The 17,680-nt window shown below is 35.7% G+C and overlaps 1 protein-coding gene across 2 annotated transcripts in view; it reads left to right on the top strand.

Annotated features, from left to right (window-relative positions):
* Positions 1 to 17,680, top strand: part of BMP5 (bone morphogenetic protein 5) — a 114,553-nt gene that overhangs the window by 43,878 nt on the left and 52,995 nt on the right. For both annotated transcript variants that reach the window (XM_054722191.1, XM_008155627.3), the window contains exon 2: positions 13,771 to 13,963. In XM_054722191.1, the coding sequence (XP_054578166.1) occupies positions 13,771 to 13,963 (193 nt within the window). The remainder of the gene's footprint in view (positions 1 to 13,770; positions 13,964 to 17,680) is intronic.

Genomic DNA, 17,680 nt, shown 5'->3' with positions numbered 1-17,680 from the left:
TGGTGATCTTTGCTTGTCTTCTCTTATTTAATACTGAGAAATTGAAAATCTAATTAGAAGTTTTTAGCATATGCATAGCATTTATCAATACATTTTCTCTATAAGACATTTTGGCTTTGCCATTTTGTGGAACTCAGCATTTAGTAGGTATAGGTTTCTCTAGTCCCCCCCCCCGCCCCCCCCCCCCCCCCCCCCGCCTCAGAATACTACCACACTCTCAACAGTGCCCCGTGATGCTACCATTCTCCCCTGTGCAGAAAACTTCCAAACTGTCAGGTGGGAAGAGCAGTCAGCAGCACAGATGTGGAGCTTGACCTAAGAATCCACCTGCTCCTTAAACATCCAGTAATTACACATCCTTTTTTAATCCTGTACTCATACCTACCCTTTATACTCACATCTAGATATCACGTAGATATCACCAGTTCCTGCCCATTTTGAGATGGTTTAAATAAGGTTAATATTCAGCTTTTCCTATTGCTGAATTTAGCTCTTATGTAATAGTACATCTGGATTAATTGGATGGATTATTAAATATCATTAAGAACAAGTCAAACTTTTAGCAAGTGTTAGAAAACAGTCCATCTGATAATTAATATAAAATTAAATTGGCTACTAAGTTTGAATCTAAAATGAGATTGTCTGACCCAGATCTCAGAAGACTTACTGTTCCAAGTGTGTATCTTAAGGAATCTGGAGGGTTTGTGTAGCTTGAACTCGAAACCAGATGCAGCTCAATGATTCTTAGCTAAATTTTGCTCTGAGTTTTGTGGTTGACATAATATCCCAATACAAAGGAGTGTGAAACCAGATCAACCAAAAGAGGAGACTATTCATACGAATACTCTCCGTCCTGAAACCACTAAGGATCCCTTGACTCTAATTACAATGTGGTCTCATTCACTAAATGTGGGATGATCGTGTGACTTTTTTTATTGATTCTGGCAACTTACATATTTATTAAATCCAATTATAGAAAACATCTTTTAATACAATGTATTGATTCATCTAACTCACAATTTTAATTAAGTGCTATGAAGAAATGTTAAGCAAGTCATGTATTATGCAGTCCTGTTTCTATCTGTAAACATGCAGAGGATATAATAAACTTTCATTTTCAAGGATGATATTAAAAAAATACTAAATAAAAGCAGTTATAATAATTTTTTAAAACAAAAAAAGAACTAACAAAAACAAAACATATTTTTAAAGAGAACAACTATCTTCAATGTTTTAGGAAGAAAATTAAAAATTATGACCATGCTACCAAATATTTTGTTATATTACATATATTTATTATAGGGAATACAATTCTTAAGTGTTTTGTATAAACAGAGAAAAGTCAATGAGAATATAGGAATTTTATGTTATATTTTAAAAATGCATAGATATTATCTTCCTTAACACATGATTTATCCTGAACCTTATTTTAAGTACAACTATATTAGTAATTATAAAATAAGAGTAATGTTATTTAATTTTTTTTCTATTACTTTTTTACCTTTCACCAAGAGTAATATGTCCTTTTAAGAATAATAAAGATTCTATTCGTCTAACATATGTTTTTAAGTACCAAGATAGCTAATAGAAACTAAAAATAAATGTATGACATTAGGATTCAATCTACGTTATCTAGTTATCATTATTTATTTGAATTATTTTCAAAGAAGAAAGAAAAAAACAGATCAGTAGGAATAGTAGTATTTTGTTACATGGGCAGGATTGATCTAAGAATAAATGGTTGAGGGTTTCTGCTTTTGGATTAACAGGGTCTGCATTTAGTCTTTCTTCTGAAACAACCCAAACAAAACAAAACAAAAGAAGCAGAACCAGACATATATTTTTATATTCATTCTTTTCCATATAAATACCTACTGTGTGCCAAAGATTGAGTTAGGAGCTGAGTCTATAGTAATAAGCCAAGTAAAAATGCTGCTGCTGTCAAGCTTAGAGTCTTTTGGGGAGACAGAAAGCAAATCATCACTTCTTAGGAAAAAAAACATAGGCCACCAGTAGCCACTTGTGGTTCTTGCCCAAGCAGAACAGATAAATCAGCTACCCTTTTATTGCTATAGAGTATATATGCAGTATATTCTTATACATCATTTTATTCCTCTTAAAAATCTGTACAGCCCTAACCGGTTTGGCTCAGTGGATAGAGCGTCGGCCTGCGGATGCAAGGGTCCCAGGTTCGATTCCGGTCAAGGGCATGTACCTTGGTTGCGGGCACATCCCCGGTAGGAGGTGTGCAGGAGGCAGCTGATCGATGTTTCTCTCTCATCGATGTTTCTAACTCTCTATCCCTCTCCCTTCCTCGCTGTAAAAAATCAATAAAATATATTTAAAAAAAAATCCGTACAACCAAGTAATTGCATCTCTAATAATGTTACACATGACTAAGTGTAATCACATTTCTCTATGACCTCCTTCCATGTACCAAATGTCACTCACTGATGCAACCCATTTGGTGGAAAAATGACAAATTGAAAGCCAGATTGAACTTGAATGAACTCTATAAAAGTTATACTGATTTAAAATATAAAGCAGTAAACTTGAGAAAGACATTTATTTGCTCAGCTACAAAAATCTCATATCTTTTGTGCTATGCAAACTGTGATCTTTATTTTTTCAAAACCCCATAGAGAAATTCCAAACAAATTTAATGTAATGTAAAATTTTCTAGTTTTTCTTCCTTCTCATTAAGCATCATTTTCTTGTGTAAAATGTTTCTAAACTCTCCAAAATGAGCATTGAATACACTGAAAATGTGCTATGAAAGAAATCTTTCTTTAGTGTATAATAAAAATATGCAAACCCTCATTACTTAGGGTAAGTGGCTTCACTTTCACATCATGTATATAAGGACATACAGATTATCTCTAAATTATAACCAGAGGAAGTGAGAATGGATTTCAGGCTTGGGGAACAGCTATTAAGGGGATAATGGACTTTTGATGTCTGCCTTTTCACAGTAGCACAATAGCTAATTCCTGTGACTCCTGACCTTTCAGTGTCTCCTAACCAAGTATTGGCATTAATCTGCTTATCTGTCACCCACCACATTTGATAGTCCCAGTCTCTGTTTTCAATTATCAGTCATTAGAGAAGGCTCTGAGCACTTTCAGAAGAGAACTCACAAAACCTTTGACCTGTTTTTGTCAGACAACCGAAAATATTCATTGCAGATAAAGTATCATTCATTGTATTCAAGTTGTAAAGGAAGGTACTTTGCTGTATATCGATTTACTGAAACCTCCGTCACCTTCAGGTGGTTAAAATGGATTTTTTTTTTTCAACTTATGGAGCAGAAGAATTCACCAGGTCATTCAGTAAAATCTGGTGAGATTAGTTGACCTCCAGCTGCCAGGCAATCTTTAAACCACAAGAAATAAATATTTACCAAAAGGTGATTATCAGAGAGTTGTGACTTTACATTGATTTGTTATAGGCAAACACACTTTTCTCAAATATTTGTACATAGTGTGATTAAAATCCATTATTTATATACTAAATATATTTACTCATCATTAAGTAATCATTTTGAATTATACAAAATGAATTAATCATGTATCATCTGTATTCTAAACTAATTGGAATTTAATATTCATATTCAACACAAAAACGTTGAATATTTGTTTTAAATTTTAATGGTTTCCTATATGAAATGCCTATAACAAAAATGATAAAACTTTTTTTTTTTTACTTGAGTATTCATTATTATCTTCAGGGATAAAAATAACTAAGTGACTTCAGACTTGATTAAAGAAGAGTTCTGTCAGAACCAGCAAATTCCATTGAACTGATGGGGAATATATAAATGTCAAAATATATGCTCCTATGTTCTCTACCTTATAGATGTGAAATGACTATCTCTCTACTATTATAGAAATCTAGGCTGAAGATTTTTTTAATTTCACTACAATAATTATTTTTTAAAAGCAACAACATTAATCCCCTTTAATACATATATTACAGATAAAGAAATTGACATTTTGGTAATCAAAATGGCTGTGTTTTAGGACAGGTAGCGATTTTATATAATTAAACTTTTGTTGACCATTACTATACAAAAAGCCCTGTTTGAATTATGTCCAAAAATACAGAAATAAAAACAACAACAAAAAACATGGACATTTCTCTGGCTTATCTTACTCATGGGGTAAATATAAGGTGACATAATAATTATAATGCAAATGGAAAGTGTTTAATATGATAGATTCTACTTTTGAAGAACTTGCTATGTTCCAGACCCTATGCTAAGATTCTCTCTCAAGATAAATATCATTTAACCTTTTCAGCACACTGTGGAGTAGGCCTTTTATCATCATTTTAAAGATGGAAAAATAAAGACATAGGGAGGGATGATGAGTAGATTTCCTCATATCACACTCTTTATTAAGCTAGGGATTAAGATTAAATTCAAGTTTTTCTCATTTGAAATCAGGGACTCTTAACTATGGTACAAGCCATCTCCATTATCAAAAGGGGAGACCCAGGAAAAGTGCTATTGGGTTCCCAGCAGGAAAATTAATTTGGATAGGAATTGCCAAAATTATCTTTGTGGGGTTAGAATGGGAAATTTTAAGTAGAGGTAGAATTTGGATCACTGAAAATGAGGGAAACATTTTAATTACAGGAAAAGATGAGCAAAACTATCAAGTTAGGAAAGGAAGATAATTATTGAAGAATCATTAATTCCCTTGACTTTCAAAACTCTTTGAGTGTTGACTATATGCTTGCCTGTGCTAGGTGATACTGATTTTTAAAAATAGGTTCATGCCCTAGCTGGTTTGGCTCAGTGGATAGAGTGTTGGCCTGTGGACTGAAGGGTCCCAGGTTGGATTCCAGTCTAGGGCACATGCCCAGGTTTTGGGCTTGATCCCCAATGAGGGGTGTGCAGGAGGCAGCCAATCAATGATTCTCTCTCATCATTGATATTTTTATCTCTCTCTCTTCCCTTCCTCTCTGAAATCAATAAAAATATATGTATATTTTATTACAAAAATAGGTTCTTGTAAACTAATTATTATAGAATGCATCAGTAGGATGGGAATACTAGAAAATATTGATCAAATCCCAGAAAAGTCTTAATATTACTCATATTCTACCACTGATCTCCTAGATCCCATAATGTGCATTAACAATGACCATTTATTATTTACTACTTTGGTCATAAGCTATCACCTCTATTTCTATATGAACTATTTTCTATACCAGGGATAATTCTTTAAGACCAAGCTCAAAATGATCTTCTTTTGAAGCCTCCCACATAATGTTTTGTTCCATTTTAATCTGCCTTACATTACACATATCCCTCATAAGCCTCATCACAATCTATACCTATAAAAGGCTAATATGCAAAGTGTCCCCTTGGGAGTTTGACCAGGAGACCGGGAGTTCGATTGCTTGCTATGACGTGTCCTGACCACCAGGGGATGGCACGGAATGAAGGAAGGCCCCGGCCAGCAGCCAGAAGGCCCTGATTGGCCCTGATTGCTGGCCAGGCCTAGGCACCCTACCTGTGCACAAATTTTGTGCACCGGGCCTCTAGTTATATCATAACTGTATTTTTCTATGTCTGCACTCCTATTCTTTTGCTTCTTATATGTTCTTTACTATTAGGGTTTGGACCAGTTAGCCAATAAGTATTTGGAGATAGAATAAATGTAGAAGTTGCAGAGGAGCTATCTTTCTTTAGGGTATCAAGATTAGCATATATGGAAGGAGAGAACAAGAAAAGGCCTTCCTGACAGACAGGAGGCCGACTGAACTTGCAGTTGCTAGGAGATGGCCCAGCATTCATAGTCCTCCTGTGGAACATACTGGACAAGACTGCTCTATGACTGTAAAAAAGGGGGGGGGGAGTAAAAAAATAGGACCATTTTACAATCATATCTGAGCACAGATTAAAAACAAGAACTTTGTTCAAATCTTGAAAATGACCCTTTCTTGGATAATATTAGTGACTGCTGCTGCTTTGCCTATTCTACTTACTTCTTTATTCTACTTCTCTTCTTTCCAAATTCTGGAAAAACTTATTAAAATACCAATCATTACCTTTGCTTCATGAGGGCACCTAGTTCCAGAGCAAAACCCTGCCTCTTTGAATCTTTGCCCAAATCACTCTAATAATCCCAATGAATTCTAACATCCCTTACCAAGGATCTCTATGGAATCTGTCCAGGACATACGTTGAAACAAGTCAATAAACCCAATATGTTCATCTATAGGTGGGTTTCCAGTATTCTGTTATCCAGACCAATGACAGAGTAAAAAGAGAAATTGAACACACAGGAGAAAAATTGCTAAGAATGAGTGCAGGAAATTGAGAGCAAGACTCAAATGGAAACACGGACCTTGGAATGAAAGAGGAAGACCTTTGCCATGAGACAGAAATAGCAGTCATTGATAGTTGAAATTCTGGTGCACAGAACATTAAATTTGGAGTCATAGTTCTAGACACTATTCCTGGCTTTGTAGTTAACTCACTTTGTGACACTGAGGAAGTTAATGTGTTAGTTTTTTAAAACCTGTACTATGGAAAAGATAATGGAGAATCTACCTTATTGCATCAAATATGGGAGAAGAAATAAAAATTTGAAATATATTAATTTTTATGAAATCAGCAGTTAATTTTATGGTTATTATTTATTAACTTAAATATATCCATTTTATACCACTGTTTGATATGTATAGCTCTTATCATTATAATATTCTGAATAACTATTGAGGGCTGAGACCATCCAATCTAAGGAGGTAGACCATGAGACATCTTCATCGCAATTCCAAAGCTCTCTTTATATAAGACTTCACATATTGTGGTCACTAAATAGGTTTTTTAAATTAATTAATTTATTTATTATATTTTAATTCTCACCACAGGGTATGTTTTTAATGTTTTAAGAGAGAGAAAGGGGGAGGGAAAGTGAGAGAGAGGAAGAGAGAGAGAGAGAGAGAGAGAGAGAGAGAGAGAGAGAGAGAGAAGAGAGAAAGAAACATCTATGTGAGAGAGAAACAATGACCAGTTGCCTCCTGTATGTGCCCTGACCAGGGACTGAATCCGCAACCCGGTTATGTGCCCTGACCATGAATAGAACCTGTGACCCTTTGGTGCATGGGATGGTGCTCCAACCAATTGAGCCACAATGCCAGGGTGAAATTAGTTATATTTTTTAAGCAAAATAATAAAACATATTTGATAATTAATTACATTTTGTAAATTTCAAATTATATGCACTGTATTTTAAATTGATTCAAAAATTAATATTTATCCTATTGCAATATTTAAATTATTTAACCATCTCACCTTTCTTTTGAGATTTCCCTTCTGTATAAAACTGTATTCATGAAGCATTTATGACTTCATAAGAAAGACTACTTTAACATATGAAAGTCCACTGAAATTGTTCTGTGAAACAAAACATTCAGGGGGACAATTTTCTCTCTTCCAGGTCACTCTTTGCTATGGTGTTAAGAGGCTGTTAGGGTTTCTGGAATCTGGAGTTTACCACACTCTCTGGAATGGTTCTCCATTCAAAGAAACATGTAATGTGCATTTGCTGACCAATGAATAGGCCTTTATAAGACCAAGTTTATGTTTCTCAGTGGACTAGTAGGTGAGGATGTCTTGCTAAGTGACGTATTTTGGTAGACACATGATATATTTGCTTTTTTTCTTTTACTTTAAAATGCAACAGAGATAAGTAATAATTCTATGATTAATCTCTTAATGATTTTTTGCACTCAGCAGCAAACAATGATGTGTATTCTTTCAACAGCTGGTTAGGCTCCTTGGAGAATGCTATCTTTGCCTTGCAGCTACTGGTTCTATTTGTGTCTTCCAAGTTACAGCCCTGTGTGGGAGATTAAGATTGATTGCCCATGAATGCGTCTCCTGAAAAATGCAGATAAATCACTAAAGAGATAAAATGGCAAGCCTCTGTTAATTACTTTCACTCTTCAGATATTGTGGACATGAAAATATTTAGTCTTGACATTTCTATCCCATTTCTATTAATGATAAAGTCATTCAGAGAGGTGTTTGTTTAGAAAAAGGAGAGAGTGCAATCAGTCATTAACTTCTGTTAAGTTATATCGCAACAATAAAAGGTTTTAGTGTATGTCTTTAACCACGAGAAGCTTAATCTTCACAGAACTTTGGCAATTTAGAGCACTTAGAATGTAGTTTGATGCTTATATAAGGGGAATCCTGTTTCTTTTCACTATCAGCTCATTAATCATGGAATGAGAATCTTTTGATTCATATTTTATCTCTTGTATGCTTTGATGTTGCCACTTTTTAAAACCAAAATATAATAATAAATTCATTCTCTGGTTCTATCAGGGTAGGTGAGCTTTCTGTTGTTTTAGGTAGTTCACATAGATGGAAAAGTTTGGAACACAAAAACTTGCTTCCTAGAAGTAGAAGGAAGTATATTCACCCCCATCATCGTGACTGTGTTTGATTGTTAAGTTGAATCAATATTGCTCAATTTTTGATGGTTTATTTTTAGTGAGGTTGGGTGTATGTATATGCAGTAAAGCAACTCTTTTTAATTTTTGTAGAAAGCACTCTTGGCAACCATCAACTCAAATAAATAAGCAACCCTATGTTAATGAACTTATTTTAATGGTGATACTCATTGGTTTATACATAATTTTCTAAATAATCATGTCTCATAAATGACAATGGGAGAAGAGCATGTGGCATTAAGTGTAATGTATGTGTGACTGTTTGGCAAAATGTAGCCTGTTGACCTTGTTAGTAGTGTAAGCAGATATGAAAATGGCAGTCTGGGCAGGTCACTGTGTACTCTTTTTAAAGACAATTTTCATAGGTGAATTGACTGACACAGGATGTGTGTTGTAAATCCAGTTATGTTTGTTCCTGAACTCTCTTGTCCACTGTACATGAGGGAAATGGTGGCTATGGAATGCGATAAACAAATGGTCTCCACTTGTAGAGAAAAGTGTCATCCTTCTATCTCAGTATGTTTTAACACTTTTGTCATTCTATCTCCTTGGCAAGTCTGGGTTCTGACTTGAAGGAGCTAATCCTCTTGCTGTTTTATTTTGTTTTATTTGTTTCTCATTATTTTGTCCAGTAATTAAGAGAGTATTTTCTACCATGAAATACTAACTTAGTTATGATTTCCATGGGATAATGCATATTTTAATCTAGTAATTTTCATAGAAATTATAGTAAAGATTTTTTAGGAGCCTCATGGTATTTAGTTGATATAACATGTAAATTACAGAGTGAATTGAAAGGGCCAAATATTTAACACAATAGAAATTTTTTAAAAAACAAGAATAGTATACATTTAATTTTTTTTTCTTCTTGTTTGTCTTTTAAGCTTCCCAAGCCATTTACAATGGGTTATAGCACATTGTAATATACAGAGAAACAGAGTACTTAATATTGACCAAAATCATTACAATATAAACAAGGCATGGCTATCTTATATAAAAATCTTACATTTAGGGAATATAAAATGTGTGTGTATATATATTTTTTTCATCTGCTTTGGGAGTGTTGTTTTTGGTAGTAGGTATTGTAGGAAAAAGATTCAAGTATGAAGGGATCCAGATGGTGAATTACAATTATTTTTAAAATATGGTTGTAGTAAAAGAATGACCTCACACACTCATATAAATATTAGATAACACTAATTCAAGTTATGAATACAACCATTATTTATTCATAAACATTTTCTAGGTAAGATATAGAATCAATATTAAATAAGTGAATATAACACAGCATTTGCTAAGACTGATTGGAAGGTGTGAGTTCTAGAAGAATGAGCAGAGTTCAGAAATGAGCAGAGCTCCTACAGAGTAGGAGCGTCATGCAGGAGAATGAAAGTATTGGAAGAAGACCAGCTCTCCTGAGTGAGAGTTAGATCAAACAAACAAACAAACAAACAAACAAACAATACTAAATCCAGGAATAACAAACAAGCAAAGTACTGTGATGTTGAGGACTTGGGAATTAAAATCTTGACCCTGGGATCTAATTTGTTTTCAGATCAAGTTATACATTGTAGTTTCTTGGGCATGTTATAGAAACTTTTGGATATAAGTAAGGTTGTGTGGATTAAACAAAGTATGTGCCAAATAAATGAGAGTTAAATAAATTATTATGCCTTTAGTCATTTGGGAATGCAGCAAAGATTGTGCTGCCTAAAACGATAGAACCTGCCCAGCTGGTGTGGCTAAGGTTAAACATAAACCCAGGAACCAAGAGATGGATGTTCGATTCCTGGTAAGGGTACATGCCTGGGTTGCCCCCAGAAGGGGACATGCAGGAGGCAGCCAATCGATGATGTTTCTCTCTCCTAAATGTTTTTTATCTATTCCTCTCCTTTCCTCTCTCTCTAAAAATCAATTAAAAAGATAGAACTTGATTTTGATCCATTTATACAGTTTTTTCAACCAACCAATATTTATTAGAAGACATCCTTGAATTAGGCAATGTATTGTGTTGGTTGTTAATTTCATACTGATGATCAAACCCCTGATTTTCCATACTACTTGCCACTTTTTTTTTGTCTACTATTGAGAAACATTGCTTAAATATACTAACAATGAACTAGTCTCTAAGTACGGAACAGCAGGATGTCATTATGTAGGTGGTATGGACATTGAACAAAGATTTATTATGAGCGTTAGAAGACAGACATCTGTTACCGCCTAGCTGTCATCACCCACTTTCTCATCCTTAAATCAGGGATGTTAATATTTGATCCTCCCTAGCATTACTCTTTGAGGTAACTGAGATTACCTTGTGAATATTTGTGAGCATCATTAGGAGTGCAATGCTATAGAAAAACGAGTTTTATTTCATTACTCACTCCAACATGTCCCATGAAATTTAAGAGTGAAATTATAATTCAAAGCAGTAGGATATAGGATTTTGAGTAAGTGGACAAATCTGCACTGCAACTGTATTCTGTGTGGTACACTTAATATACATTTTTATGAAACTCTTTGAATATTTGCCCCCCCCCCTCCCCCCTTAAGGGGTTAGGTTAAATAGCCTGGATTATAAAACTGAAATTTTATAATAACAGCTGAAATTCTAGCTTTCCACTTTATTACACTAACATCTCACAGGGGATTCCAGAACAGTAGATGACTTTACATAATATGAATTCAAAACTCATCTGCATTATCCAGGTGCATGCTGTAGACTGGATCCTAGCAAACTCATGCCGCAGCCCTTATTTCTAGTACTGTAGTTATTTTGGTCCTAATTTCAAATATAAAATGGATTGCTAGTGATAAATTGGATGATGATTGTTGCACCTTAGAATGTTGAATATTGACTTTCAGAATAGAGAAGACACATTTTTGAATGGCTGGTTGGTGTATGGATCACAAAGTATGGGACTCGTGAAGTAGAGCTGGGGTAGTGCCACCTCGTCGAACAAGTGAACATTTCTGCGGCAAAGCAATAAATATTCATATTGAAGTGGAATAAATAGAAACTTTAAATGGCCTCAAATCAGTTAATCTTCAGCTCTTTTGCCAAACGAACTTGAAGCCAAACTTTTTGTTTTCAGAGCTTTTTGGATTTTGAACTTGTGAATGTGAGGTTTTAGATTTTTATTAAAGCATAAATACTTCATAAATTAGGGCAAAGTATAAATAGTCTATAAGCAGAAGCAGGATATTTGGCATTTAAGAACCATAGCCATAGGTGGCATCGAATGCTTAGGTGCAAGCTTTTTGGCGAGGAATTTATTCCCTATGCCTTAAATGATGGAACCTACCTCATAGATTGTCATGAAGTGTGATAATATTTAAAAATACTTAGAACAGTGCTATTTAAAGCTGTTTCATATTGTCTCCCACTTTGTTTAAATTAAGATCAGAAAAGAACAGGTTTACATAGAATTAAAGTTCTCTGAAAACAAAAGTTGTGGCTAGTTTTAATATTCATACATGTACTTTCAGTGACTAGATAGCGAGTTTCTAGGTATTTTCTACCCTTACCTTCTCAAATGGCTCAATCAGGAGAATGGACAAATGGAAACAAAGAAGACAAGTTCATGGCAGTCTCCACTATTACCACCGAAAAGAGGTTTAAATTATGGATCAAAATAGGATCCTAAAAGTGAGGGTATCTTCCTTATTTAAGGAAAAGTTGATAATCTCCCTGGCAATGGATCTCTCTTAGGACCAAGATAATGATATTTTTTAAAAAACAAAACTTCACGAATCATGTGAGGTTGTGTTAGTGTGAGTCCGACAGCCCAAGAGCACCATCCTTGCCAAACTCCATAGGACAGAAATGCCTCCAGGTAGAGTTTATAGCTTTCTCTTTGCTGGCATAGGTATCTGTGGTGGGGGTGGGGATGAGCTCTGCCTTCTCCTAAACCACTGCCTGCTCTTCTGGGGAAAGTAAACCGGAGATTATTTTGGATGGTGAAGCCGAGGAATTGTGGGTGCCTTTCTCAAAAACTTCCTCTCGGGTGTGGAACCCATCTGGCCCTAGAACACAGGTCTAGCAGCCTTCTCTCCCACAGTCACTCCTGGTGGTCATGACCCTCTTCTCTCTTCCTTAATCTTAACCCTTTTCTCATTTAGGACCCCAGGTTTCTGATATATATAACAGTGCTGACATAATTTCAATTAAACTCCTAAATATATTTTTGTATCTTAATCCAAGAACGTGGTGAATTTATTTATACAACTTATACATTTTTTTATTTTCTTGGAACAAAATTTAGCAATGAAACTTATCACTGGAAAACTGTAAAAGTGAGACACCTCGCATGCAGTGTTTTTCAGTGGGCTTTTTGTGATCCTGTTGTAAATTAGCCTACATAACTGAGCTTTTGAGGAAACATCAAATGATATTGCATCGCTGAAAATGAACCCTTCATATAGGTATTTTGTAAGAAAGTTTTTGGTACCAGTACATATAGAGTGTATCAAATAATAAAGTATTTTACAAAGCTGAATTAATAATATGCTGGACACCTGCTCTGCTGAATTCTTCAACATCCCTTAATATGCCCAAGAGGCAGCGTTCTCTGACTTTATTTATTGGAAGATTGCTGAAGGGGGAAATATATTCCCCTCTCAATTCTGAGGAAGAGCAGAAAGAGGTCTTTGAGAGCTTGTATGCTGTACCAAAGGTAAGGAGATTGTACTAAACAATCTATAAGAACTAATGAAAGTATATTTAAAAAACAACAAAACATTTCATTTGCTGAAAGGAGAATAAAAACTCTTCTGGGGAAGACATTTTAGAAATAATCTTTATTCCGAAAATGAGTTTGCTTTATGTCCTTGATCTCTAAAATGTCATAAACACTGTCCTTACGTGCCTGCAATTTCTCAGTCTTCCTTCTCCTCCTCCTCCCTCAGCTGTGCTAAATCTCACCCTCGACTTCACCTGCAACTCTGGAAGTTTCTATAACATATTCCTAATTCCTGTATGAACCCTCTGTGCTCTGGTACTGGATACATACTAGTAATCATTTTTCAACCTCCACTTTTAAGAAACATTTTGGGATAACCTTTCCATTTAAGATCCAGGAATTTGTAATAAAACCACAGAGGTTATATTGCTTTTGAACCGAAGGTTGTTGGTTTGTGGAGTTTCCTTCAACTGGAAACATGTATGAGTCTGTGGTTTTAGTGCTTTCCCAGTTTTAGAATATCCTGCTTGTTTGTTTTAATTACAAAGCTGGAGAATTTGTCATTCATTTTTCATATTTTATAAAAAGCTCATTTTCTCTCTCCTTTTTTCTTTTCTAGTTGAAAGAGACAAGGATTTTTCTCACCAGCGAAGGCATTACAAAGAATTCCGGTTTGATCTTACTCAAATCCCTCATGGAGAAGCAGTTACAGCAGCTGAATTTCGAATATACAAGGACCGGAGCAACAATCGATTTGAAAATGAAACAATTAAGATTAGCATATATCAGATCATCAAGGAATATGCAAATAGGTATGGGCTTTATATCTAACTTGTTTTAGCAAACAAATGTTAATTGTAGTAAAATCCATCAATAACCCATGTGATCTATCAAATCATGTTTTCTTTGGGTGTCATGGCATTGAAGACGAGGTCCAGACATATCAAGAGTAATTGATCTGAAATGAGTCTTCTACATTCCACAGCTTTTCCCGACTCCTGACACCAATCTCTGTGTGCCACATGGTCTTGTGCATCCCCACATGTGCTTTTGGGGCCTCTTGTCTCATTGCATAAGTGAGAAAACGTCCATTTTATTCTGCACACATGAACTTCATAATATAATGATTTAAATCACTTGGTGTGTTTTTTAAATTAAAGTAGAGTGACTTTGGTTTTCATTGGCAATAAGTGTAAATTGTATGTGTCATTATGTGTATTTTTAAATTTATTGGGGTGTCAGTCAATAACATTATAGAAGTTTCAAGTGTACGATTCTATAATACATTATCTGTATATTGCATTGTGTGGTCACCACTCAAAGTCAAATCTCATTCTGTCATCATATATTTGACCCTTTTTACCCTTTGCTACCTTCTCCATAGCCCCCTTTCCCTATAGTAATACCATATTATTGTCTGTGTTTCTGAGCTTTTGTTTATCTGTTCATCTTATTTTTTAAACATTTTACTTTTTTATTTTATTGATTTCAGAGAGTAAGGGAGAGAGGGAGAAAGAGATAGACACATCAATGATGAGAGAGAATCCTTAATCAGCTGCCTCCTACGTGCCCCTCACTGGGGACAAAGCCCACAACAGGCATGTGCTCTCACCGAGTCAAACTGTGACCTTCTTGTTCATAGGTCACTGCTGGGCATGTCTTTTTTTAATTTTAATTTTATTAATTGCTTTGGGTCAAAGAAGAAATAAAAGAAGAGATCAAAAGAACATAGAGGCAAATAAGCAGGACAATACAACATACCATGCTTTTGGGATGCAGCAGAAGCAATAATAAGAAGAAAGCTTATATCATTATAGGCCTATCTCAAGTAAAACAAATGCAGCCCAACATCAGTAGAAGGAAGAAAATAATAAAAATTAGAGGAGAATTAAATAAAATGGAGAACAAAAAGACAATACAAAAATAATGCAACAAAGAGCTGGTTCCTTGAAAAGACTAATAAAATTGACAAAGTTCTTCCTAGACTTACCAATGAAAAAAAGAGTAAAGACTCAAACAAACAAAATCAAAATAAAAGCAGAGAAGTTATGACAGACACCACAGAAATACAAAGGATCATTTAAGAATACTATGAAAGTCTATATGCCACTATATTTAATAACCTAGAAGAAATGGACAAATTCTTCAAAATATATAACCTTCCTAGATTGAATAACAAAGAACTGGAAAATCTATATAACATTATTTGCATTTTGATGTAAGACATCATATTTACAATAGGTCTGACAGTTTACCTATGTCTTCTGTTTCTAAAATGTTTAATTCAAAATGGTACAAAAATGTGAATAGAAAATCTGAAATACTAAATGTATGGAAATCTCAGTTGATAATTACTGCAAATGAACCATCAGATAAAAAGAGTAAAACAGGGAGCTGAGCAGAGTTCTCAAACCTTTCACACAATGATAAAATTGCTTAAGTAACACCTTTTACAGGTGATTTGCCACCTTTGTTGGACAGCTTTTACATTTTCTTTTAACTTATTGAAATGTTATTTTGAGGTGAAATCCATTTCTGGTAGCTTCTATTCATTAGATCTAGATCTTCCCTTTGGTGAAATACTATGTACTTTTAAAAATAAGACAAAGATTTAAAGACAGGTATCACATCTCCTTTAAGGCCCCTTTGTCTCCTTATTGAATACTAGAGGCCCAGTGCACGAAATTTGTGCACGGGGGTGTGTGTGTGTCCCTCAGCCCAACCTGCACCCTCTCCAATCCAGGACCCCTCAGGGGATGTCTGACAGTTGGATATCCCTCTCACAATCTGGGACCGCTGACTCCTAACCACTCACCTGCCTGCTGGCCTGATCCCCCTAACTGATCTCCCCTGCCAGCCTGATCATCTTAACTGCTCTCCCCTGCCAGCCTGATCCCCCTAACTGCTCTCCCCTGCCGGCCTGATCGCCCTTAACTGCCTCTGCCTCAGCCCTGCCACCATGGCTTTGTCTGAAAGGATGTCCAGAAGGTCATCCGGAAGATGTTTGGTCTAATGAACATTATTAGTATAGACTAGAAGCCCGGTGCATGGATTTGTGCACAGGTGGGTCCCTCGGCCTGGCCTGTGGGGATCAGGCCAAAACTGGCTCTCCGCCATCACTGGAGGGTGCAGGCCAGGCTGAGGGACCTCACTGGTGCATGATCGGGGCTGGGGAGGAACCGCAGGAGGGCTCCAGGGTGTGTTAGGCCCAACTTGGTCAGTTCCAATTGGCTGGACCCCAGCAGCAAGCTAACCTACTGGTCAGAGTGTCTGCCTCCTGGTGGTCAGTCCGCATGATAGTGACTGGTCGAATGATTGAAGGAACAGTTGGACACCTAGCATATTAGACTTTTATTATATAGGATTTCCAATTCCTGACATTGAGATTTTTCTTGATCTTCTGGAGTGCCAGAGTTTCCCAATGGCTGTTCCATGGAACACTAGCCCCTCACAATACTCAGTGAATAAAAATAAAGAATCTGAGTTCAAATGCATTTGAAAAATCTGTTAGACCATCCTTTATGAGAATCACAATGCACATCAGAATTTTAAAGTCTTGGAAAGGCTTTATAATAAAAAAAAAACCTAGTCTTGCTCAAAATTATTTGGCTACAGAATCTTTTTCTTTGGGTGTGAGATACTTAATATCCTATGAAACATTGATTCAGCAGGGTACACTTTAATAAAAAAATTAATTATGCAAAAAAATAACAAATGCTGATCCATATCCAATTTATTTTAAGAGCAGTAATTCCAAGGCAGAAAGTTCTATGCTCCTTTGTCTGTTTTAATACTTTCTAGATATTTTTTGTGAGGTTTTTGTTGCTGTTTTTCTGTTTGTTTGTTTGTTTTTTAAATCTCAATCTAGTGGTTTCATTTATAAAATGAGGATACTAATTTGGTTATCTCAGAGACAGGACCTGGCATATTATAATACATTATTTTTAATACTAAATAATGATGGTATTTTTCAAAATAAAGTGACAAGAGTTGAAAACAATACTCCAAATATATTTCTTTGTCTATTTTCCCACTTGAACTGTGAGCTCCTAAAAAAGAGATAGTGTCTTAGGTAATTTTGTTTTATTTTTATTTTTATCTCCAGCACTATATATTTATTTATATATTTATTTAAAGTTTTGAAATAACTATTACCCATGACTGGAATAGTACTTCCATTAACATTATTCTAAAATGCTTGAATTATCTTTAGTTTTGGTCATCCACATTATATTTTTACTAGAGGCCCAGTGCATGGAAATTCATGCACTGGAGGGGGTGGTCCCTCAGCCTGGCCTGCCCCCTCTCACAGTCCAGGAGCCCTCAGGGACGGGAGGGGACCCAGCAATCAGGGGAAGGCGATGCCCCATCACACCTCTGCTGCTGCCACTGCCGGCAGCATGAGCCTCGGCTTGCCCTGGTACCTGATCCTCGGGTGGCCCTGGGTGGCTGAGCAGCCACCATCCGAGGCTTGCCTGCGCCTCGGGCTGGCCCTCGGTGGCTGGGGGGCAGAGGGGACTGGGGGACTC

The sequence above is a fragment of the Eptesicus fuscus genome, chromosome 10 (assembly GCF_027574615.1).
Source record: "Eptesicus fuscus isolate TK198812 chromosome 10, DD_ASM_mEF_20220401, whole genome shotgun sequence".
Classification (NCBI taxonomy): domain Eukaryota; kingdom Metazoa; phylum Chordata; class Mammalia; order Chiroptera; family Vespertilionidae; genus Eptesicus; species Eptesicus fuscus.
This window is presented reverse-complemented; position numbering and strand designations above follow the sequence as displayed.